The sequence below is a fragment of the Heterocephalus glaber genome, unplaced genomic scaffold (genome assembly GCF_053883595.1).
Source record: "Heterocephalus glaber isolate CG9 unplaced genomic scaffold, H.glaber_assembly_v1.0 deba00000122, whole genome shotgun sequence".
Taxonomy (NCBI): Eukaryota; Metazoa; Chordata; class Mammalia; order Rodentia; family Bathyergidae; genus Heterocephalus; species Heterocephalus glaber.
In genome coordinates this window covers 71,427,927-71,454,612 of record NW_028258138.1, presented here as the reverse complement: position 1 = coordinate 71,454,612, position 26,686 = coordinate 71,427,927, and the positions used below count along the sequence as shown (strand labels likewise).

Below are 26,686 nucleotides of genomic sequence, written 5' to 3'. Positions count from 1 at the left end.
TATATGGAACTCACTGATGTCTTTGTGATCTAAACTTTTTTTTTGTAATCTAAACTTGATTGATACAGACTAAAATTTTTTTTCTACTTTGTCTCAGTACATATTTGTAGATTAATTTTTCCATGCTTTCCTTATCTGTGTGGAGGAAGAGTAATACAATCCTCATTTTTATTTGTTGAAATTTTTAGTCTTATTGCTGAAGTGTTGCAGGTCTTTTTTTTTTTTTTAAATACTGAAGATTAAACCCAAGGCCTTCTTACTGAGCTACATCTCCAGACCCCAGCCCTTTAAATTTTTTTTGGTTTTTGAGACAGGATCTCACTAAGTCACTAAATTGCCCAGGGTGGTTTCAAACTTTTGTTCCTCCTGCTTCAGCCTCTCAGGGTGCTGGGATTAAAGTTGTGCATCACCATGCCTTGATTCTAATTATCTCTTAATTGGCTGAAGCTCATCCTCTACTAGAGATGCCTTGAGGAAGGCTTAAAGCACAGATTTCTTTGAATTCCCATATGTTTAAAACTGCTTTTCTCTAATATTAAATGTTTGAAGCACAGCTTGGCTGGATATAAAATCCTTGGCCTTCAGTTTGGTTTGTCGAGTTTTTTGGAAATACTCATCCCTTGTTGCTTTATCTTATATGCTGTATTTGAGAAGTCTAATAGGAATCAGATTCTTTTGACCTTGTAAATTATTTGATCTTTTTGCATGTTGTCTTGGGATTCTACCCCCTCCTCTACCTTTGAAGTTTAACAGTTGTAGTAGGCATATTAGTTACCTATTTTGTGTAATAAAATACTTGAAAACAACAGTAAATATATATTATCTCAAAGTTTCTTCAAGTAAAGAGTTGCTGTGGTCTGGGTAAGGGTCTCATGAGGATGTGGCTAAGTGGTTGGCTGGCTGTGGAGTCATCTGAAGGCATGGCTTGGTGTGTTATGCTGGCCAGCTGGTACTCGATGTCTCAGTTGTTACCCACACAGGCTGCTCCATGAAACGTCTGATGATTGCTGGCATCCCCGAGTCAGTGACCCATGAGAGACCAACATGGAAGCTCTAGTGTCTTTAGGACCAACCTCTGTTCTTTAGCTGTTTTTCAGGAGAAGCTAAGTTGGTCCCTGTTACTTCATCATGGTTGGAAGCAGAAGTCTCTCACCAGTTATTTCTTCTATAATTTTGTTTTGCTTCAACTTATCTTTCTTCTCCTGGTATTTTAATTAAACATGTTTGATTAGACTCTGTTATGTTACCTAGAGAAGCACTAATATTTTATCTGTCAGTTTGACTGAAGTCAAACTCCAAATTTTTTTTTTAAGGCTTTTACGTGAAGAATCTTAGACCTTTCCTTTTTATGCTATTTAACAGTTGCAGAACTACCACTCCTTTCTGGTACTTCATTTTTGTATACAACTCTTATTACCAGTTGACATAGCATTTTAAACATTTGATTTCCCCACTGTAATGTAAGTACTATGAGAGCAGATATAATTCTCTCCAGTTTAGTGCTATTTCTGCAGTTCCTAGTACAGCTCATATTGAATGCTTAATGAATCTTTGCTCTATGAATGAATGAATGACTCAGTGAATGCATTAATTTCCTCCTTTTCCTATTTTCTTATATAGTGCCCGAAAGGCAGTGGATGAGGAAGAGGGAGCAGTTGAAGAACGCCAGAATATGCAAACAATTTGGGTGTCTGGCAGGAAAGGTTTAACTACAAGGGAAGCGGCAATCTTGATAGTGGATGAAGCCAAAATGATTCTGCAGCAGGACTTAGTTGAAATGGGGGTGCAGTGGGATCCCAATTCCCCATTAAGCGCTAGTACACATTCACTGACCAGGAGTGAGTCAGAAGAAAAGGAACACACATTTGTACTTCAGACTACAGGTTGTCACAAGCGATTAATACCAAAGAGCAAAAGTAATACAAAATTTAGTGACACTTATGTTAATAATTCACCAAATACAGTGGAAGATTTAGATACAAGCAGAGAACATACAAGTTCCTTTCATTGTAAGCTCCAGAATAGTAATTGGGAACATAAGAGAAATTCCAGAGGAAGGAAATGTCCTTCTTTGGGCATAAAAAAAGAGAAGTCCAGGACCTTTCTGAATGAGGAAAAAACAAGCACTAGAAAAGTTGTTCAGATGTCATTGGAGGAAACAAAAAAAGCAGCTTTGAATTTCAATTCAGACCAGATGAACACAAGTTTTCCATCTTGGAAACACAGAAAGCGCCAAAAACAATACCAGGGCAGTAGTCCTGTGAAAGACTCTGGAGTGAAAAGCTGTATGTGTATTTCTCCTCTTTGTGAAAACCCATTTACCTTTGCTGAGAAGAATGTGGAATTTAGAAGTCCTGAGCCATTTGTCAAAAATGTATCTTATGCTGAGGGAAAAAGCAACAAAACATCATTCCTATTACAAACAGAGCAACGTTGTTTAAGGAATAGAACAATAATTAATGATACTTGTGTGGAGGATTTTTTCACAGGATCCCCAAGAGAAAATGTGATTTGTCAAGCCACTAGTGTGGTTAGTAAAAATGAAAGTGGATTAGCTGTCACTGCGACAGAAAAAGTAAATGAAGTGCCAATACAAAATGATTCAAAAAACCAGACTCCTTCGGTGAAACACCATGATACTCATCCAGTGAACCAGGGGCTGGAAAAACAATGTGATAAATCAGCAGACACTTACAGCACACAGAAAAAAATAATAGTGAGAGAAATGTCTCAAGAGGCAGTCAGCAGTATGGGTAGAGACATAAATGTTACTACTATCAAATGTGAAAGTGTAAAGTTTAATAGTGAAGAAAATAAATCTAATCATCAAGTATTAGGAAATAATATAAGAACTGAGGTGCCTAGTGGAATACATCAGTCAATGGGAGTATTTGGGAAATCAAGAGGCCAGGACGAAAATTTTCGAAATTTTTCTAGAGTGCAAGAAAAAACAGCAACAAACAAAAATGAAAATAATCATGTTTCTGACTTAGGTTTAGTACTATGTGATTTTGAAGATAGTTTATACCTAGATACTCAGTCAGAGAAAATAATTCAACAGATGGCAAATGAAAACACCAAACAAGCAAAGAACACCAGCCTGACAGCAGGGAATATGCAGAAGAGCTCAGACAAACAGAACCCTCTGGGCTCTTTTCAGAAAGAGTTTCCTATCACTTCCAGTGAGCAGCATCCTCCAGGAGTGAATAGTACAGCTCTTTCGGACATTAGGAAGCAAAGCACCAAACATGGGTTTGATAGTCCAACTCCAGAAAGCCCAATTTTTAATTCTCCAATACTGTTAGGGGAAAATGGCTCTTGTTTTAAAGGGAATGAAGTTTCTGTTACTGACTCCCAATTAAATAGTTTTCTTCAAGGTTATCAAACACAAGAAACTGTGAAGTCAGTTCTATCTGTGGTGCCTCCAAAGAGATTTCCCACTGATATGGAAGGATACTGTCTGCCAGGTCCTGAAACAAGTTTGAATATGAGTGATAGTTTACTCTTTGACAGTTTCAGTGAAGACTTCCTAGTAAAAGAACAGCCGCCTCATGGACAAGCAAAAGAACTCCTTCCTTCTGAAATAACAACAAACCATGCCAGTGATTCTCTGTGTCTACATCAAGAGGACCCAACTAAAACATCAAACATGGATAAACATCAAAATATTCAGCAGCAACTAACTTGTTTCAGTAATGAATCTATTATGTTTTCAGAAATGGATTCTACTCAGATGGTTGAAGCTATGGACAATGTCAATAAAGTTCCTGTCCGAGAAAAACATAATACTGAAGTATCTTTTAGAGTATTAGAACTAAGTGATTCACTGATTGAAGATAATAGTCACCCCCATGGAGAAATAATTGGTGGAGATCAAGATGAAATGGCTCAAAAGTCCAAATCAACTGAGACAAGGCAAAATAATTCATTCATATGGTCAGGGGCATCCTTTGATTTAAGTCCAGGATTGCAACAGATTTTAGATAAAGTGTCTAGTCCTCTAGAAAATGGAAAACCAAAATTAATGACTAGAAACTTGGCTAGTTTGAAAGGAAAAAATATTGAGTTAAATGCGAAACAGGAAATGATTTCAAATTTGGAGACATATCAAATACAGGGTATTTCATTTTCCCCTAATGATGAAGTGAAAAGCAAGATGGATGCACTAGAGAACAAGGCCAGTCATGGTGAAACCTCAGCCCTCTTGCCTTGTAAAAAAAGCTGTGTTGTTGATGATAATGGTCTCATTCCTCCTACACCCATACCAGCATCTGCTTCTAAGGTGGTATTTCCAGGGATTCTTGGAACTTCTGCAAAACCGTGGACAATGAGTAATGTTTTACAGCCTGGTGAAGGTTATTCATGTGGTTTACTGTCAGATATTAAAACCCATGGCTTACGTCCAGAGAGTAGGAATGGTTTCAAAGATGATAGATCTATTAGAGACACAAATTTTTCACTCCAATTGTCACAGGATGGCTTGCAGTTAACTCCAGCCTCATGCAGTTCAGAAAGTTTGGCTATAATTGATGTAGCAAGTGATCAGACCCTCTTTCAAACATTCATTAAGGAGTGGGAATGCAAAAATCGGTTTTCCATCTCACTGGCTTGTGAAAAGACAAGAAGTTTGACATCTTCTCAGACTGTTACTATTGGTGGGAGGTTTAAACAAGGTAAAAATTCTTTAAAATTTTATTTTTTCACATTAATCCATAAACTAATAGACTAAAATGAGAGTAGACTTTTTGATATTAAATATTAATGCAATTCTATTCAAAAACAGCTTTATTTATTTGGTCTAGCTAGATTCCTAATTGTTATTCTCTAGTACAAAAGGTATATGTAATATATGCTGTATTAGTTGGAATATAAATTTATGAAAATTAAGATAATTTTCAATATGATCAGGCATTTCTCTTATACTTAAATGCTGTCCTAATGTGACATGGTTTTTATTAATCACTGGTATTCACAAATTATTTCCTATTAGCTTATATACCATTATTTACTTACATAACCACAAAAGTCCATAGCAGGTAAGCATTATATTATTTAAGAATGTGCATTAACTGTATTTTTCAAGATTTATCTGAAGTAGAACTTAGACCTCTAGTGACAGTCATGAATTCTGTGATGAAGTGTTGATTCCAAAGCCTAACAAAGGTCTCCCAGCTTTTGCAAGTTGACCCTTTTGGTAAATCCTGCCACCTTGTCTTACTTCATGAACCCTGGTTTCTGGATTGTGGGGAGTAGCCATAGTCAGCTTCGTCTAACCACTGTGGAAATTAGATTTGATCTGATTTCTTAAATCTCTGTATTTATGAATGAATTTGTTTATAAAGTTTTAAGTATTTGATCTTCAATTCATGGAATATACCAGTTAATAAGGTGTTATGTACTTTTAGTGTTGAATAGCATTTTCCATTTTTTATTTATCACACATAAAATTGATCACATTTTCTGTTATAAGGCTGTGTGCTAGAGACTAGAGGGATTAAAACATTGAAATTTAGCAAATGTGTATTGAATTCTTATATGCCAGTTATTTTCTGGGTAGTGAGGATATATTTGTAAGTGAAACAGATTGATTCTTGACCTTTGTAAAATTGAGGATCTAGTATTTTAGATAAAAATGTTGACTCCCAATATAAAATCATGGTTAGTTCTTCATTAAGGAGTAAGATTTAAGTTTCTTATTTGTTAAGAATTGCTACATATGCTACAATGTTTTTGTGGTGTGCTAGTTCTCTCTCTTTCTGTCTCTCTCTCTCTTTCTTTCATTTGTTCGTTCATTCGTTCGAGAAAGGATCTTACTGTATAGTTCAGGCTGGCCTTGAACTATGTAGCCCAGGGTAGCCTCAAACTTGTGGCAATCTTCCTGCCTAAGCCTCCTGAATGCTGGGATTACAGGTGTGTGCTCTCATGCCTGGCTGTCCTCTTTATTTCTGTTTGAATTATAGAAACTTATAGTGCAACTTTTTCATTTAGTTGATAATCCTTTAGTCATTATTATAAATCTACTTTAAGAAATATTTAGTGGATTTTTTATGATGACAAGTATCTTAATTGATGGGAAGCCTAGAAAGATCATATATATATATATATATATATATATATATATACACACATATATATATATACATATATATATAATCAAATAGTTATCTTCATAATGAATATTTTAAGATCTGCAAATTTTGCCTATCAAATATAATTTTTATCATTATTTTAATAATTTGTTTAATGTCTTACAGATTTTTTTTTGACTGTTTTACTTTTGATTCACTTAGCTAGCTCATCTCAGGAAACTTCAGTTAGAGATGATAGATTTCCTATTCAAGGCTCTGATGACATACTAGTGGTTGGACTGGCAGTGTGCTGGGGTGGAAGGGATGCATATTATATTTCACTGCAGAAGGAGCAGAAGCATCCTGGTAAGTAATCAAAATTTGGCTAAGTCACTATGTAATTAATGAAACATCTATTAGGATAATAATCCGTTTGTTGAGAATAATTTCCTGACAGGACCCAGGATTTATTTATAAAATTAAAAATTATAGTTATTTGGACAGCAATCAGTGTGTACATAATTGCCAGGGCTTGAACCTAGGGCCTTGTCCCTACTAGGCAAGTGCTCCACCACTTAGCTATTTCCCTAGACCCAAATGAATGTTTTAAGAAGTGTTTGCTTTGCTCCTCTCATCCTGTCACATATCCAGCTGTTAGCAGTGGACCAATAGTTATTTCTTCTTAGTCTTTTTCCTGCCATTGATTGAGTCTGGATCTCATCCAGAGACAATGTTGAGCTAGATTTCTATAGTTGCTGAATTACATAGCCTTTGGAGGAGCCTTTGGAGCTGAAAGGATGAGATCTAGAAATGCTTTGTGATCTAATTATGGCTGGTAGACACTCAGCTGTTTGCTTGGTTCTGGACAGGAGCAAAATTAATAAGGTTGCCATATAATGTCTGTTCCCCAATAAGGATAAGACATTTTCAGTTGTTTGGTAAGGAAGTCTGTTAAGCTGAGTAGTTGTTTGAGCTTCTACTTCTTTTATTTTTGATATAACATTATAATATCTCCCTTGAAAATTCACTTCAGTGCCAAATGTGGTATCATGCATCTATAAATCCTAGCACTAGGGAAGGGAAGGTGGCAGGATTGCCATGATTTTGAGGCCTGCCTGGATTACACAGTGAGTATAAGGCCAGCTGGAACTACATAGTGAGAGGAGGACCCTGTTTCAGAACAAAACAAAATAACAATAAAATAAAATTAACTTCAAAATACCTGTTTAACCTGTCTTTATATCCTCTTTCTGAAAATGTAATTTTAGTTTTGTAGTCTTGATATTTTAGAATCTTCTCCCATGTAATTAAATAGAGCATTATGAAATGTATAGCTCAAACCTTAGTGTTTAGATTCATCTACATTGTCAATATGACCCGGACAAGGTTATGCTGAATTAGTGGTCACTCAGTACTGAGTCTTTAGCCTCTTAATTTTTTTAGGTTTAAGATTGCTGCTGCAAATGAATCATCTACTTTTTACAGTAAGACTTTTTTTCATCCCAAGAAATTAGTGCCAGTTTGGCCCCACCTTCTCTGGATCCAGCCCTGACTGTGAGAGAGAGAATGTGGCACCTTCAATCCTGCTTGCAAAAGGAATCTGATAAGGACCGAACTGTTATCATCTATGATTTCATCCGGAGCTATAAAATTTTTCTTCAGTCTTGTGGCATCTCCCTGGAGCAAAGTTATGAAGACCCTAAGGTTCTATGTTTTATTTAATTTTTATAAACTTAAACATTGATAGTAATTCTTAAATTACTTGGTATTTATTTAGCTTAAGTAATGCAACAAATCATTTAGAGAAGTCATGTCTTTATCCAGTAATCTCATCCAGAATATAATATTATGCACCAAATATCTGTGTCGATAAAAACGGAGTTGTCACAAATTCTAACCCCTAAAGTTCATGTCTTTTCTCAGAGATTTTTAAAAAAATTAATTTTAGTCATAAATTGTAAGTTTTTATACCATAGTAAATTAGAAGTGAAATGAGAACCATTCAATTTGGGCATATGATAGGATTTTCCACATAACCCTGAGAATGGAGGCAGAAAATAGGAAAAGTGCATGAATACAAAATGTTAAAAGGGGTATACTTAGGGGACACAGAAGGACATTATGATACTAGTCCCTGAGAATGATCCTATGTCACAACAATGTATGATACACTCTTCATAATCCTGACTCTGAGTTAATCAAGGTTGGGGTAACATGTTATTGTAATATACATTTAACAGTATAATGCATTTCAGAGGACATTTATTTATAACATAATCTCTAAAGATACATCATTTTCTCCATCTTTTGACAATGGATATATTAGACATACAGAGTATTAATTTAGAATTGAAAAATTACACTGTTTGATAGTTGTTACCAATACTGTACAGTCAATAGGATGATTTTTTGATTTCTTCCCCCCTGCCCCTCGTGGTACTGGGGATTAAATCTAAACCTAAGGTCTCATGCATGCTAGGCAACATTCAGCCACAATTTCTTGGATTTTTTTTTTTTTTTTGCAAAGACTTTAAACTGACTTCTACTAGATATAAAAGGTTATCACTTAATCTTGATGTTCTGGAGTCTAAAACAAGAATTTCTGTAATATGAGACTCTCATTAAAACTATAGTAGCATCCAACATTTATATAGCATCTTCTTTTGAAACTACTTGAAATATTTCATATTTGGTTTTATTAATCACATTTTTGGTTTAAGAAGAGACTATTAATTTTTAAAATCTCACTTTTATAAGAAGCCACCTTTAAAAAAATTATTGGTACATTTTAGATATACATAATACTAACATTCATCATAGGGAATTTGTACCTGTACATGATATATCTTTCTTTTTCTTTTTTTGCCATTCCCCTCCCCTCTGTGCAACCTCTCCCCCCCCTTATTTACAAAAGCTTTGTTTCCGTTTTTTCCCTTTTAGTCTCTTTTTTCTTGTCTCTTCTTTTAGTTCTCACCTTTGTCCAACTTTTATATCAGACTTTCCCATTCAAAATAACCCTATAAGACTTTATAATTAGTCTACAAAAGAAGTAACTGAGTCATATAGTAATTTTCAGAAATATTAGCAAAGCTTAGATTTCTATATTACAAATCTAGTTCATGCTCTGTTATATCTAGTATTAGAAGCTACAGGTCTCCTATTTTCATGGGGAAGCTAAAAATAGCAATCAAGTGACCAACTGGGTGGTCCTGGTGACAGACTTCTCTCTTGAAGAGAAGATGTAGAGGCTTTCTGAAAATCTGGATATGAACTTTCAGTGGTAAAACATTTATGCTTCACTTCTACTCTTGAAAGAACTAAGTAAACCTAAAAGCATATAGGCCCATCTATATTATAGTTGCTTCGGCCAAATCAGCCTAAGCTTCATCTTCATGCTCAGACACATGGTTTCAGTTGAAGGCACTTGTTTGTTAAGTTTTTAGAACTGGGCTGTCCAGGAGCATTTCAGTGATGGAGAAGTTACAGGTTTTTTCATTCTTTGAAGTCCACTGCTATTATTGGAACCAAAATGAGTCCTGTTCTTATTATGCTTTCTTTCTCCTTTCCTGAGGAAAGCACTGAGTGATATAAATTAATTTTTACACAAAGATCTTAGAAAACATCAAAAAAAAAATTCTGATTGCTATCCCATTCAGGTGGCATGCTGGTTATTAGATCCAGATTCCATGGAGCCAAATCTTCACAGTATGGTTACTAGTTATCTTCCTCATGAGCTCCCGCTCCTAGAAGGCATGGAGACTGGTCAAGGAATTCAAAGCCTGGGGCTGAATGTGACCACTGAGCATTCTGGGCGGTATAGAGCATCTGTGGAGTCCGTTCTCATCTTCAGTTGTATGAACCAACTCCACTCTTTGTTGCAGAAGGAAAACCTTCAAGGTAAAAACAAAGTTCCTGGCACTTTTATGATACCAGCATATATGTATATGTATGGGTATATGTATATGTATATATAGGTATGTAGATTTTATGTATGTATGTGTGTATATATAGCCATTCTTTGTCACAGGTGAATAAATTACACATTTTATGTAAACCCTACCTTTGGATTGTCTAATGCAATAGTCAACAAACTTTTCTCTGTAGAAGGCCAGATAGTACCTATCTGACTTGTGGACCACACAGTCTCTATCACAGATTCTCCACTCTGACACTGTAGCACCAGAAGAGCCATAGACAATACCAAAACAAATGGCTGTGACTGTCTTTCAATAATGTATTTATGAAAACATGTATCTGATGCTAGTTTGGACATCGTTTGCTAACCTCTGGCCCTGCTATAAGGAAGACAGTAGTATTTTATTCATTTGTTACCAATTATATATTTGAAATTTATCAATTTTTTATGCCTAGAAGACATCTTTCATGATTTACAAAAAAGTGACCTATTTAAAAAAAACAAACTATAAACAATCCTTTCTTCAGCAAAGGATATTCATGAGGTTCTCTTCTTTCCTCATGACAAATAGCATAAATTTGTTGAGAAGTCTTCTAGCCCAGAAAGAGTACTTTGATTTTACAAATGCTATAGTAAAGAGTGAAGGGAGCCAGGATAGGTGGTGCCATACATAAAATCCCAGCACTCTGGAAGGCTGAGGTAGGAGAATCGTAAGTTTGAACCTAGCCTGGACAACTCAGCAACTTAGCGAGACCTTGTCTCAAAATTTAAAAAAGTCTACAGAAATAGCTCAGTGTGAATGCCCTGTATTCATTCCCCAGCAATGCATACACACACACACACACACACACACACACACACACACACACACACACACGACAGTGAAGGGGAACAAGGTTGCTTTATTGTGAGATTATACTGTGAATTCGTTGATAGGTTGATCTTTAGAGTCTAGAAACCTCACATTGATGAGTTCACACAAAACAGGGTTTAGATCTGTACTAGCTATTGAAACTCTTTATGCCTGGTTCTTAGAAAGTTGTTATAAACATTAAATGAAACATAGAAAGTGCTTATTATCAGATCAGTTGATTATTATGATTATTTTTACCTGTACCACAAACCTTTCCTGCCAGTACTAATGTTCTCTCCAACCCTGTGGGGTGAGATAACAAGAACCAGACTACTTTTATGTTTATAGGAGGCATTCTGCTTAGGTCATATTCATCAGCTGCTCTTTTTTTTTTTTTTTTTTTGAGACAGGGTCTTGCTCTGTAGTTCAGGCTATCCTTGAGCTTGAGCTCACTATGTAGCCCAGGCTGGCCTTGATCTCACAGTGATCTTCCTGCCTCAGCCTCCTGAGTGCTGGGATCACAGGCATGCACCACCACACCCAGCTCATCATCAGCCGCTCTTGTACAAGTACTGTAGTATTTCAACTTCACCTTCTCTTAAGCCAGCATTGGCACACCTAGGAGGGAGAGTACTGCCCTGTGTGCCACAGCACTGCTCCTGCACTCGCTTTCAACAATGCTTATCCCCATTCACTTCTTTTCCACCTGTAGGTGGGGCCCTGGGCAGTGTGGCTGTGCACTTCTCAGACACGAACTGCTAAAGATGTTGATAGGAATTGGTCTGTGCCTTTTTTTTCGGATGTTTGTTACCCTTATCAGAGTTACAAGCTTTATAAACACTAATCCAAACTTAAAGACAGGTTTTTATCTATAAAAATGGGGGATTGTAGTTTTCATTTCCAGAAACACACAAGAAATGTCAAGATTCATTATTGTAACTTTCATCATTTTAATGTGCTTCAAAAGCACCTTCTTTCTGCAAACTTAGAAATAGGTGACTAGGAAATGTTAAATGCGTTTTTACACAGTGTTAATGTTTTCTTAATCATAAAATTAATAGAATTGAAGTACATTGAGAAAAAGTTTTCTGCAGAGAATGTGGAAAACTATAAATTGTGTTTGGAAATAATTTTTTCAGAATTTGCATGTTTATTTTAATGGATCTCTAGATCTTTTTCTTTTTTCATACTCTTGTCTTGTGGGTAGTGATGTTCTGAGAGCTGACTTTCTCAGAGAGCTGTTTTGTTTGGATGTGAATATATATTAAGAAGATAATGTGTCTTTGTGTAATGTGACCTAGGACAAAATATCTATAGGAATCAGTTAGGTCGTACCGTTTGAACATATATGAGAAAAAATTTTAAGTATGAAGTTGGTTTCTCTTCTTTTTAAAGAATGTGAGCCCTACATATCTGTAATAATCATGTTCTTTCATGTATATTATTATCAGTTCACATGTGGACCTATTATTATTTTAATAATATAATGAATACCTGTGAACTCAACATTAAATTGCACTGTCTTGTTCTTCCTTTCTTGAATATCCCAAGTTTTATATCATTCCCTTGTTTTTTTTAAATTAAATTTAAAAATTTTTACAATATAAAGAATTTTATCATATATATTGCTAAAACAAATATATTGTTTGTTATAATATATATTATTGCTATATTACATATTTAATTTTGCTTATTTTTGCTTTTTAAAATTTAAAATTTTTATTGGTACATGTTTACAGTACAAGTTTTGTTTATTTAAAAAAAATTTTCAAGTTTATTGTACTTCTTGGCAAGGTTCAGCCCAAGATATGTTACAGTTTGTTCATTTGTTTTTTGAGACAGGGTCTCACTATGTAGCTCAGGCTTGTCTTGAACTCACTCTGTAGACCAGGCTGGCATCAAACTCATGGTGATCTTCCTGCTTCACCCTCCCAAGTGCCGGGATTCAGGTGTGTGTTATCATGGCCAGCTATTTTTTTTTTTTAACTTTTAAAAATTTCATTAGTACATGTATGCATTACATGCAGTTTATAGTCATCTTGGGGGAGTGGATACATGTATGTACTACATATATACTACAGCTTCTTTCTTTTAATCCCCTTCCCCTTCCTTCCCCCCTCCTCTATTCCCCTCATCCTGATATTCAGTCTTATTGATATTATTAATCTTAGCTCATGTTATGGCATATAATGTTTACACTCATTGAGGTTATTAGGTTCCTGTACATGGAGTATCTTTATTCTACTTATTTCCCCATCCTCTCCTCAGCCCTTTTCCTTGTTCTCTGCCACTTACTTCCCTAGAGATCCATCTCCTTGTCCCCTTCTATCAATCTTTTCTTATCCTCTTAGTACTTTGCCTCACTCAGTTGAGACATACTATATGGTATTTAAGTTTGTGTGCCTGGTTTATTTCACTCAACATTATATTTTTCAGGTGCATCCATTTTCCTACACATGTCTCAAATTTGTCATTCTTTATAGTAGTAGTATTCCATTATGTATATTTACCACATTTTCTTTATCCTGTATGTCTGCCGATTGCAATCATTCTTTCTGATTCTGATCCACTCCAAGTCCTTGGATTAGGAACTCTTCCTGTCCCTTTTCTTTGGTGTGATGGAGGAATCAGCAGACAGATTCACTGGGACAAAGTTGTCCACTGAGTCAGGAGTATTCCTATGCAATCAAATCAGCTATGGTAGTAACAAGCTAATCAGTTACAATGCTGTCTATCAGGGCAAGTTGAGAACATACTATGAGACCCAGTTTTGGATCTCCCTTTAGCCTAGAGAAGAAATCCATGTCAGCATAACAGCCCATGTATTGATCCACAGCTAATATACACTGAATGCAATAGCTATGTGTCCTCTAATGATAAACAAATTTAAAAAGCATTCAACAGTAATTTTATAGAATCAGTTATCTAAAGCCCAGGGTGTTGGGGATCAGGTAATGACAGAGGTGAGTAAAGGAAAGAATGGGAAGGAGGAAATAGGAGGGAGGTGAAAGAAAGATCCTCATGGTGGTAGAGGTATGTTATATATTTAGATGGGGATAACAGGGAAAAGTGGGTACAAAATTGGTAGTGAGAAATGGAGATGAGAAACGATTCTATGACTAATACAAATATTACAGAAAAAGTTAAAGAGAGACAAAAGGGGGAGAAGAAAGAAAAGAAAAACAAGAAAGGATAAGAAACTGGAGAAAGAAGTCAGGTGAAAAGATACGGGTAAAAGTAGAAGGAACAAAAAGGGACAAGGGAGAATTCCCTTACCCTCTATAAACTATATTGGAAGAAAAAGGCAAGAGAAAGAGAAACACACACACACACACACACACTCATGTTTGTGTGCACACATACACAAATACACATGCATAAAAGAAAAAGGGGAAATGATGGAACAAGGGGGAGAATGAAAAGAAAGAGATAATCAGCAAAAAATTTTTTTAAAAAATGAAAGTTTTCTATTGTTTTAGATGCATGGTTCTTTTCCACAGCCCAGGAATAAGGAGCAGAGCTCAAGTCAAGACATGTCCCTGCTCCTGCTGGAAGTCTAAAGGGCAGTCTGCCTCCAGAACAGTGCTGGGTGCAGACATCTGCATACAGTGGGAACACAGCGACAATGAGGGGTTCCAATCCTGTGTATCTCAGGCTGAACCTGGCTTCCCACTGCAGGATCTGGGACTCCAGCCTGCTCTCCAACTGCTCCTCTCTCCCATGGCTGGGAACTTGACAGTATGGATTGTGGCTTGGAGCCAATGGACTGCTCTGGGACCAGGTTCAAACACTGAGCTCTTCCCTGCAATGGTGTCTCTGCCAGTTCTGTTCCACAATTGTGGTGGCAGGCACTGGACTGAGGTAACTCACCAACAGTTGACTGTGGAAGCCACTCTGGAAGCAGTATCCCACATCTTCCTTGCAGGTTCCAACTGCCGCTGATTTTCTCTGTCTCAGTACGTTCTCCAAGAGTGAAAAGTTTTTAGTTTCACTTTGTCTCCCAGATGAAGGCTGGCCAGTTGCTCTGTGCCCTGCACAGCTTGCAGAGGGTCCTGTGGGGGACTTGGCCAAGGAACAACAGTTAAACAAGTAAGTTTAGATTAGAGAGGTGTGTTATGTCTGGCTGTTGTCCTTCTTTCCCCAAGAAAATTGCCTAGCCTTGGAAAAGCTTCTTGCCCAAACTGCTTTTCTTCTCTTTTATTTTCTTATGTTGATATTCTAAATAAAAGCCTAAGAGCTTTTGGCTTTGGTGCTACTCCTGGGAGTCTCCCTAACTCTGGGTCCCCTCGGTTGAATAGCCCCTCTGGCCCTCTTGGTGATTGAACTAAGTCTTGTCTCCAAAGAATCATTCATCACTGCCATGGTCACACACTGTGACAGGTCCCTTCTCTCTTCTGAAATGTTTTCTATTTCTTTTGTGTCATTTAATCCGGTTTTTCCCCTTCTTTTGTCAGTTCCTTCCTGGATAACAGGAAGTTCCCGGATAACATCCTTTCACTTTGATTCCTCTGCAAGCTACTGTTTTCTATATAATAGTTCTATATGAATATTCTTGAATGTGTGTATGTCTCCTGGGATTTGTGAACTAGTTTCTCTTGAGTGTGGCATTGCTCTGTCTTGGCACAGGAATAGTCCCCATTTCAAGATTATGCTAGCCTGGGATCTGGAGTGGTTGTATAACTATTTTCTAAGTAGCAAAGTGTAATAGTGATATGCAGATTCATATTGTCTCAGCTTTGCCAATTCATTGTTTGTAAAATGATTATAATTTTCCTTTCTTTTGCTATCTTTGTTTTGGGTAACATAGCTATTCTAGTTTCATGCAATGTGAATATAATAGTATTTTTTTTATTCTGGAGGAGTTTATCTTTCATTGAAATTATTTGGTCATTGAAATTTTGGTAGAATTTGCCTATAAACTGTTTCTTTGTGGAAAGATACTAAGTACAACTTCGATTTTTTAAAATAAGTAACTGTAGGATTATTTATCTTTTGTTATATTTTGGTGAGCTACATATATTTTAAGAATTATTTAAATTTTCTAATTTTTTGGCATAAAAATATTGGTATTGCATCTTTTATTAATTATATATTTTTTTCTATCTCCACTTTATTTTTTCTTTCATATTATTTATTATTTAATTTCACTAGAATTGTTTCTACTTTTTCAGTCTTTTCAAAGAACTAGAATTTGCCTTTGATATTTCTTACTGTTTTTGTTTTTTCCCTTGATTTCATATACATATATTCTTTTCTTCTAGTTCACTTGACTTTATTTTGCAATCTTAATTTCAAGTTTGACCTGAAATTCCTATCTGTTCTTTTCTTTCCTAATTTAAGTAGTTAAGATTATGAATTTCCCTGAAAGCACTACTTTCATTGTGTCTTACAAGTCCTGATGTATAATGTTTTCATCATTACATTCTAAATATTTCAAGTTTCTGTTATGATGTTTTTGGACATGTGACAGAATTATCTAGAAAATGCTTTTTACTTTTCAAATAGATGGAAACTATTTTGTATTGTCTTCAATTTACTGTAATTGTGTTGTGGTTAGGATATAGGGTTGTATACTACCCATTTTTTGAAATGTTTGAAGAATTTCTTTGTGACCTACATTCTAAACTGTTGTGAAAATGTTCTATACGTACAGAAAGAAACTACTTCAACTCTGGGTGCAGAATATATTATTGCCTGTTAAGACTGTTGTTTAAACCTTCTATATCTAACTTTCCCTGTAGTTCAGTCAATTTTAACTTTATATATTTTGAGACCATTTTTTAGCTACGTACATTTTTTTTTTTTTTTTTTTGGTACCAGGGATCAAATTTGGGACCTTTTGCTTGCGAGGCAGGTGGCGGCACCACTGAACTAAATCCCCGGCCCCTATGTACATGTTTTAAATAGATTTATTTTCCTGGTCATGTTGTGGCCATCTCTATCACTAAATAATGATTTTTATTTTTAGTCTATTTTCTGATACAAATGTAAGACCGAGGGCCTTACCAAACGCTCCGAGGAGTTGACTAGTGAAGCACACCCAGGAATCCCAGCGGTGCCTTCAGAATGTAAGACCAAGAGCCTTACCAAACGCTCCAAGGAGCTGACTACAGGGAAGAACACCTGGGAAGGAACACACCGGACAAGTTGGAAAACAGACCTTTATTAGTCTGGCCAGACAGCACTCCCAAAGCAAAATAGCTTAGAGAGGCAACTGGCTCAGAATCCGAGGCTGTTTTTATAGGGGGTTGAGGGGGAAGTTAACATATTAAAGAAAAGGGGACAAAGGTTAGTGGTCGACTGTCACATATTGATGGTCAGCAGACGTCTGCAGCTAGTTCTAACAATTGTGGTGCCTGGAATATCGGTTTCGGGTAAACAAAGAGTTGAGTAGTTTACTCTGGGACTCTAGGTCGTTACAGATCCCTATCTAGCGTCCCTAGACTAACAAGCATCTCCATCCATTAACTCACATTTTAATCACAATGGGGCTGGAGAAAAAGGAACAAAGGTTATGCAGTCCCACACAAATGTGGCAACAGTGGCTTTCTTTTGGTTATTAGTTGTCTCACGTATCTTTTTTTATATGCCATTTAACCTTCCTAGGGCTTTATATGTCTTGCAAAATATAGCATATTTATTTTTTAAACTTACCATTTTTTACAAATTTGGCAATAATTTTGATTATTAGTGTGCATTTATTCACTGTACTCTATTTTCCTACTGTTTTACTTTGTTTCTGTTCACTTATATTTGTAAATGGTTTATTCATAGCTGTGCTTTATTCTAAGGTATACATATTTGCAGTTCTCAGGATCTAAATCTGTTGTTGATTGTTTCTTCTGTGCTCCATTCATACTTCTCTACTGACTTGTATATTTTGTATTTTTGTGGATTTGTACAGGATTTAATCAGTGGAGCCTTGCAGGACTAATTTGAGGGAAGTCTTTCTCTAGAAAGGTTTTGCTCCTGCCTCTGCTGGTTACCAAGTTATAACACATCCAAGTACCATATTAGCCTTTTCTGAGCGTTTTGTTTCAGAACTGGAGCTGAGGACTCAGTCCTTTCTCCTGTTGTTATTTCAGAGATCTGTGTCTCCTTAACCTTTGATCATTACTGCCCTGCTCCTTCCTGCTGCCTATGGATCCAGGCTAGCTTCCTGTCACTCTTACTCTGTGCTTCTCTGACTGCTTCTGTACAGCCTGAACTTCTTTATTTTACTCATCCTACAAGACATGAATGTCTGCTCTGGCTCTGGGCCTCTAAAGCCAGTCTCTGATTGCCTAGTAGTAGAGGTCAGTATCTGTCATTTCTTTTTTTGCCTTTGATGATAGTTATGGGTGTGTCTGGAGATCTCTCCTGCTGATTAAGCCAGCAATGACTCAACAAATGTGTATGTGAAGGGCTGGGCAGGACAGACCAGAGTTGCTCCAAGTCTTGATGACTCATTCTATTGGAAGCTGAAGTCTTTGGTATAGATTTTTTTCTTAATGATTAAAGACAATATTTCCCATAGTACATTCTATGGATGTTTACTTTTCAGGCCATCAACAAGTTCTGTACTAAAGGGTTTTATGGATAGTTTTGGAACTTTTAGTTAAAGTAGTTTTCAAGTCTTCTCTGAGCCTTTAATATACTAATAGTCATTATAAATATCAAAAAACAGTATATAGATGTTGATACTCATGCAGTGCCTCTCAATTCCATTCTTTTTATAAAGCATCTTTGGAATTAATCTTCCAGTGAAGGGGACTGGGGATTTAGCTCAGTGGTCAAGCGCAAGGACCCAAGTTTGATCCCGGTACCAAAACAAACAAACAAACAAAATATTCCAGTGAAGGCACTGGGAAACTGCTCTGTTGAGAAATATCATCAAATATAAAAATATTGATTTTTATTTTGGGAATTTCTTTACTCTTTGGTAAGAGCACTGGAAAATATAAAACATCCATATTTGGTTCTTCATTCAAACATGTATACTATAGGATCAGAAATATTGGAAATAATTTAAGAGAATTAACTGTTTGTAGTTTGCTCAGCAAATAAGGTGGGCTACCTTGCTCCTTCTGAGAGAAGAAGCAGAAACATGATCTTGGAAGAAAAGTAATATCTTATAATCCAGACTCTTCACAAGATTGCCAGCTCTTCTACTCTATAGACAAGCACAGTAGTGTAGTTCTTAAGTGACCTGGCCTTGACACCTTTCCTTTCTGCTTTGAGTATCTTCTCAGGAGACTGGATCCTGAAGGACAGCTTGGGAAGCATCTCTGGATTGTCCCAGAGCAATTAGGTCATGCGGTGAACTAACATTTTATTGTTGTTGTTTTCTTTCAGATATTTTCTACAAAGTGGAAATGCCTTCTCAGTACTGCTTGGCCTTGCTAGAACTAAATGGAATTGGCTTTAGTACTGCAGAGTGTGAAAGCCAGAAACACATCATGCAAGCCAAACTGGATGCAATCGAGATGCAGGCCTATCAACTAGCCGGCCACAGCTTTTCCTTCACCAGTGCAGATGACATTGCAGAGGTGGTATTGTGTAGATAGGAAAGTTAGACAATAATTTTTTGAGTTAAAATTGTGTGTGTGTTTCCTAAGTGTGTTTACCTAAACACCAAAAATGAGTAAAGTAAAAGTTAACTAGAATGGGGATAGAGTATTCTAGCAGCTAATTATTAAGTTATATTTGTATTTATGAGATAGGAAGGTAGAAAAGAAAACTTCTCAAGTTCATGCTCCAGAGGAAGATTTGCCTAGGTCAGCGGAGAGGCTTACTACATGAGGTTTGATTGAAAAATACAGTGAAATTAAAAAAAAAATTATTACTGTAAAAGACACATTGCCATCAAACTCCCTCAAATACTCTCCTTCATTTCATACACACTTATCCCTTCATTCTTGCCACTTTCTGAAGCAGGTATGGAAGTCCTCTTTTGTGTTTTTACTTGTGATTTTGTAGCTGCTTCAATTCAAAATTTTTACCTCTCATGGTCATTTTGACTTTGGGGAAAAGCTAGAAGTCACTTGGTACCATACTGGTGAATAAGGTAGATGAGAACATCCTATAATGTTTTTATGAACCTGCTTTTTCATTGCATAGCATTTAGCAACAGCATTCACCATATTTTTGATTACACCATGTAAGACACAAAAGAGAATGTCTAGAACTTGTTTTTTTTTTGTACCGGGGATCAAACTTGGGACCTTGCACTTGCGAGGCAGGTGGCTAGAACTTGTTGAAAGCAGTCCTAAGACAGAAGTTTATATCTGAATGCCTGCATCAGAAAAAGAGCCAAATAAATTACTAACCTAATGATATACCTCATGGACTTAGCAAAACAAGAACAATCCAACTCCAAAGCTAGTACAAGGAAGGAAATGATAAATACAAAGAATCAAAGAGCTGGTTCTTTGAAAGAACAAACAAAATAGACAAATCCTTGGCCAATCTTACATAAAGAAGGACAGAAAATACCCAAATCAATTAGAAATCACAAAAAAAAGAAATCACAATGGACACTGCTGAAATCGAAAAGATTATTAGTAGTAACTCCTCAAAAACCTATACTCTAGTAAATTGCGGAATGCAGAAGAAATGGACAGATTCCTAGATATATATGAACTGATAAAATTGAACCAAGGAGATTTAAAACTCCCCAAATAATCCAATAATGAGAAATGAAACTGAGGCAGTAATAAAAAACCTACCAACTAAGAAAAACCTAGGACCTGATAGATTCACTGCAGAATTATATAAGAATTTCGGAGAAGATGTAATGTCAGTACTCCTTAAATTCTTTAGTCAAAATGAAAGGGAAGGAGTACTGCCAAACTCACTCCTGGAAGCTAGTATTACCTTGATTCCAAAACTGTATAAGGACTCAACTGAAAAAGAAAACTACAAGCCAGTCTCTTTAACAAACATATATATAAACATCCTCAATAAGATACTGGCAAACAGAATTCAACAAATCATCAAAAAGATCATATATCATGACCAAGTAGGATTCATCCCAGATTTGTTAAAAACCTACTTCCAACATCATATTAAATGGGAAAACAAAGTTTTCCCCCTAAAATCAGGAACAAGACAAAGATGTCCCCTGTTACCACTCCTGTTCAATACAGTTCTTGAAACTTTAGCCAGAGCAGTCAGGCAAGAGGAAGAAATAATAGGAATACATACAGGAAATGAAGAAGTCAAACTCTCCTTATACCCAGATGACATGATCCTCTGCATGGAAGACCTAAAAAGTTCAACCAGAGGCCTCCTAGAACTAATGAGAAAATTCAGCAGGGCAGTAGGACACAAAACTAACACAATAGCGTTTCTGTACATCAATAATGAACCTGTTGAAGAAGAAATTAGGAAAACAATACCACTCAAAATAGCTTCAAGAAAAATTAAATACTTTGTAATTAACAAAAGAAGTGAAAGACCTCTATCATAAAAAGTATAATAATCTGGAAAAGGAGCTTGAAGAAGACATCAGAAAATGTTCCTGGATAGCCATAACAAGTATTGTAAAAATGGCCATAGAAGCCAAACTGATATATAGATTTAGTGCAATTGCAATCAAAATACCAGCAGTATTCCTCACAGAACAGGAGAAAACAATCATATCAAACCAGAAGAGATCCAGAATAGCAAAAGCAATCCTGGATAATGGAACAAATTAGGAGGCACCACAATCCTATATTTCACATTATATCACAAAGCTACAGTGATAAAACAGCATGGTACTAGCACAAAAAATGCCAACAAAATAGAGTAGAGAATGCAGAAAAAACCCTAGACACATTCAGCTATCTGATCTTTGACAGAGGGGACAAAAACATATGTTGGAGGAAAGATGGCCTCTTTAACAAATGGTGCTGGGAAAACTGGCTATACATATGCAGAGGATTGAAACTGGACCCATATCTCTCACCATACACTAAACTAAAAATAGATCAAAGATCTAGGTATTAAAACAGAAACACTTAATCTGCTGGAAGATAAATAGATGAAACTCTTGAAGACAAAGGCAAGGACTTTCTGAGCAGAATCCTATTTGTACAAGAAATAATGTCAAGAATAAATGGGATCAAATTAGAAATACTAAAGGAAATAACAGTGAAGAGACACAGGATGAGAAAAAAATTTGTGCTAGCTACTCCTTGGACAGAATACTAATATCTAGAATATATAAAGAACTCAAAAAAATTAGGCCCACCCCCCAAAAAGACCTTTCAAGAAATGGACACCTGAAATGAATAGACATTTTTTGGAAGAAGTACAAATGGTCAATAAATAAAGGCTAAACACCTTTAGCCACTAGAGAAATGGAAATTAAAACAACTCTTGAGACTTCATGAGTTTCATGGCTATCATCAAGAAATCAAATAAATGCTGGGGAGGCCATGGGGAAAAATGGGAATTTGTACGTTGTTGGTGGGAATGTGGCAATTTCTCAAAAAGTGAAAATAGAAATTCCTTTTGACCTAGGTTTCACCCTTCTAGGCATCCTCCCCAAAGAGTAAAAGACATATTACAGTGGTACATGCATACCTAAGTTTATAGCAGCACAACTAATAGCAAAATCTTGGAAGCAGCCTATGTTTATAAACAGATGAATGGATAAAGAAAATGTATTTATACAGAATGGAGTACTACTCTGCCACAAGGAAGAATAAATTTGATTCATTTTAGGAAAATGGATCCACCTTGATATGATAATGTAAAGTGAAATAATTCTGACACAATCTTTAATATCGCATAGTTTCTCTTATATGAGAAACCCAAAGTATAAATAAAGAGCAAAACAAAACATTGAAAACAGGAATCAGGGAGATAGATCTTTTGCAGGTGGGAAGAGCACCAAGAGATGGAGGACAGGGAAGAGAAGAGGAAACAAAAACAATTAAGATGTGTTATGTACATGTACCAACTTCCCATGGTGAATGTAATCATGTACTGCAAACATGAATGAATAAAAATTTATTTAAGACTGAATAAAAAAGTGTATAGACCAATGGGTGTGTTCAAAGCAAGAAGGAGTTTTTGAGGGAGATTAGTGGCAATTTTTCTTTTACCATAATAGTTCTTATACTTAAACATTCACTATACATTTATGGCTCATCGCTTTGTTGAACAAATAATTAGTTGCAGTCCCATGACAAGGTAGCTGTGCTTCCATACAATTAGTCCTTTCACAAATCACCCCTCCCTGGCCCCAGCCAACATCTTTGTTCAGGGTAGGAAATTCGATATTTTTCTGAGGTGCAAACAAAAACTGAGTATTTGTGACTCCTTTTTTAAACCTAATTTTCTGTCACCTATATAAACCTCGACAACATATATCCTTATTTTATTTTCACGGGTTGGTACTGCAGTCTTTTCTCTCATCTACTCTTTCCTGCAGAGGGCGGGTGGGTGGTTTTAGAAAGGTGTCAGGTGCACTTGCTAGCGTCTTTGCTCCTTGTCTTCCAGCTGAGTCAGTGCCGTGGCCTGTGGGAAGGGTCACAGTGTTCCAAGCAGGTCTGAGTGGTATTGGTCCTGCCTCCTCCACTTAGGATCCAGGTCATGACTTCGGGCCAGTGCAGCAACACTTTGTGACTTAGTTTCTTTATCAGTAAAGTGATGTTTACAATAGAAATACCTCATAGGGTTGTTTGAGGTGTGAATGAGAAATGTAAAATGCATAGAATAGAGTCTGTCACTTAGTAAGTACACAGGACATGCCCATTTTTAAACTATAGTTACATTTTTTGTTGAAAACAATGAACCTTATTTCCTTTAATCATGTGGTATATTGATGAGTTGAGTGGAATTTAGTAATGCTGTATGTGTATTTTTTTTTTTTTTTTCTGAGACAGGGTCGCAATATGTAGTTCAGGCTGGCCTTGAACTTACTATGTATCTCAGGCTGGCCTTGAACTCATGGCAGTCCTCCTGTCTCAGCCTTCCAAGTGCTGGGATTACAAGTATGCATTACCATGCCCAGCTCAGTGTATTCTCTTTTGAAATTTTTAGCCCAGAAGGCTTCAAGTGAACATTTAGCAGATTGCACATGAATGTACATAGGAAACATCAAAAATACAGAATCTCTGGGTTTCAGCACAAGCAAGGTTAGCCCAGCACTGGAATTTGTGCCCTTGTGATTCCATGAACCACAGGCCGGACCAAACTCTAGGCTAAAGCAAGTGGCCTTTGATGTTTCTAGCTTCTTCTTAGGTCTTCATGTTAAAATGAAAGTTACTTGGAGAGATATTTTGTATACGTAATTCTGTAGAAAACTTGTTCTTTAAAAAAATAAAAATTTTATATTGAAATTACCTCTCCAGGTAACTTCCATTTTAACATCAAGACCTAAAAGTTCTGAATAAACTCTGGGAGTCTGCGATAGGAGAATTGCAAGTTCAAGCCCAGCCTAGGAAACTTATGGAGTCCCTAAGGCCTTTTTGTATATTTAAAAAGTCTTCTAAATAGTAACTTGAGATGTTTGTGTTGTCTTACTCGTAAGTCTCCCTTCTTGGAATTATTGCTTTATTATTACTTTAATATTGTTCCATTTTCCCTAGTCAATTATTTCATTTTTTCCTTCTATCCTGCCATTCATACACCTTTGATATCTATGCTAAGATTTCCTGACATTTCAATTTCAGATAAACAACAAATAATACTTCAGTGTAAGTATGCCTCATGCTATTTAAAACATAACTAGGCATCCTGCAATTTTATTTGTTACATGTGCCAGCGCTAATCCCTGTGTGTGCGTGTATTCATATTTATATAACACAATTCTAGGGCTAAATATTTACCAATATCCATAGTAATTCTTTTTTTTTTTTTTTTTGGTACCGGGAATCGAACTCGGGCCCTTGCGCTTGCGAAGCAGGTGCTGGAACCACTGAGCTAAATCCCCGGCCCTCCATAGTAATTCTTAATGTGTAATATCTTTCACTCCCAAGACCGTGGTTGTTGCCACCACTACTATAAACTGGAATCAGATCTTTCTGTCATCACTACCATCCTGAGGAGGCACAGGCTTAGCTTTGCCTGTGCTCCGGTCCACCTTGTGGGAAAAAAAATTCTTGTAATCATGCAAATGATATTAATTTTCAGAATTAATACTTGGGAAATAATTCAAGGTTCATTAAAACCTATTCAGGGTCTATAATTGAAAGAATAGGCATAGTAAATAATGTTCTGAAATGCCTGGGGTGTGACCCCCCTAATTTGCCTTAGGATTAGGTTCACATGGGATCTTCTCTCTGCCCCAGAGTCTGATTGACCCCCTATGGAGGCCTGGCTTCTTCGGTGCATGCTTACCTGCCACTCTCTAACCTTCATTATGGCCACAATGGATTGGCACCTCCTCCTAACTTTCTGTGCCTATGGACTTCTATGTTCAGCATTGTGGTAGGGGAACATGAGAGCTTTTAGACTCTCCCTTATGGTGTCATGTGATTTTGTAATCACAGGGTGGACACACCTGTGTTGACCTTCGATGGGGAGCTAAATGTTTGAGCAGCCATGCTGCTTATCATTTTAAGAGGCATTGAGGAGGGCACATAATCCTCAGAGCATCCTCAAGTCTCAATGTCAGTAACTTATTTGCCAGTTGCTCAGCACAGTGTATACACATTCATGTTCTTGTTGAAAAGCGGTTAGTATTATCTAATAGTGCCCAATTTAGGGTAGGGATAGCTTAACCTGACACGTATGTTTTCATTGCCATCATTTATTGAGACTAATAATTTCAAATTGGCCAAAGAAATATTATGTTAAACTGTAGAGATAGTTTCTTCAAATAACTTTTAAAAAATATTTTCTAAATGATGGTACTTGCAATTTGATTCTTGAATAAAGAAGCATTAATTTCTTGCAGGTTCTGTTTTTGGAATTGAAGTTGCCACCAGATGGAGACATGAAAGTCCAAGGTAGCAAGAAAACCTTAGGTTCTACCAGAAGAGGGAATGAACAGATGCACAAGCAGAGGCTGGGGAGACGATTCAGCACTAGCAAGGTGCTTTTGGGGGCAGTTACAGGGCAAAATCTTAAGTACATTTAGCATTTTAATGTCTCAAAAGAATGCCAATGAAATCAAGATCTGACATAGCCCACCATGTCAACTTATTCATTTACAAGCAGACAAAATGGTTTGTGGTTCAGAAGCCCACAAAATTTTGGCGTGAAAAATCAGGACCATAATCTGAGCCAGCAGTTGTGTTTTTCTTATCAGTAAAACAGTATAAAGTCTTATGTACTCACACCTATAAACATTATTTAATTGCCAACCACTACTTCTGATCTTCTAGTATAATACAATTTGTATAGTTACATGGATATGGAGAATGGTATAGAGGAAAGAATACTTTTTTTTCAGTTCCGGGGAAAATAATAAATTTTCCATGAATTTATTAATAATCTAATCTGGGGCTGGGGATTTAGCTCAGTGGTTCTGGTGCCTGCCTTGCAAGCGCAAGGTCCCGAGTTCGATCCCCAGTACCAAAAAAACAAAACAAAACAAGAATCTAATCTATTTTCAAAGGAAATTTGCTATTGACAATCCATGAAAACAGTATGCAGTAGTCGGAGAGAAGATGGAGCTTAATTTCTCATTTTTATTGAAGTTTCAATAGAAAAATAAGGAAACAAAATGTAGCCACATCAACAGTAGAGAGCTGCTCTTCTGTAGAATTTTGATCCTTAAACCATGAGCTGTAACTTATCTTCCCCTGGAGAGTTTCCCCAGCCCTGTTCTCCAGCTCAGCTTTTCCTCGGTCTCTCTGACTCTTTCACCCTACTAGTTCCTATTCCATAATGGTTCCTTAAAACTCCATAGCATAGAAATGTGAAATTTCT

General features: G+C 36.4%; 1 protein-coding gene across 4 annotated transcripts in view; it reads left to right on the top strand.

The window, feature by feature from the left end:
- Nucleotides 1–26,686, top strand: part of Polq (DNA polymerase theta) — a 158,658-nt gene that overhangs the window by 72,133 nt on the left and 59,839 nt on the right. For all 4 annotated transcript variants that reach the window (XM_087209112.1, XM_087209115.1, XM_087209108.1 and 1 more), the window contains 6 exons: nucleotides 1,621–4,673; nucleotides 6,291–6,434; nucleotides 7,576–7,772; nucleotides 9,725–9,965; nucleotides 19,172–19,365; nucleotides 25,710–25,847. In XM_087209112.1, the coding sequence (XP_087065238.1) occupies nucleotides 1,621–4,673; nucleotides 6,291–6,434; nucleotides 7,576–7,772; nucleotides 9,725–9,965; nucleotides 19,172–19,365; nucleotides 25,710–25,847 (3,967 nt within the window). The remainder of the gene's footprint in view (nucleotides 1–1,620; nucleotides 4,674–6,290; nucleotides 6,435–7,575; nucleotides 7,773–9,724; nucleotides 9,966–19,171; nucleotides 19,366–25,709; nucleotides 25,848–26,686) is intronic.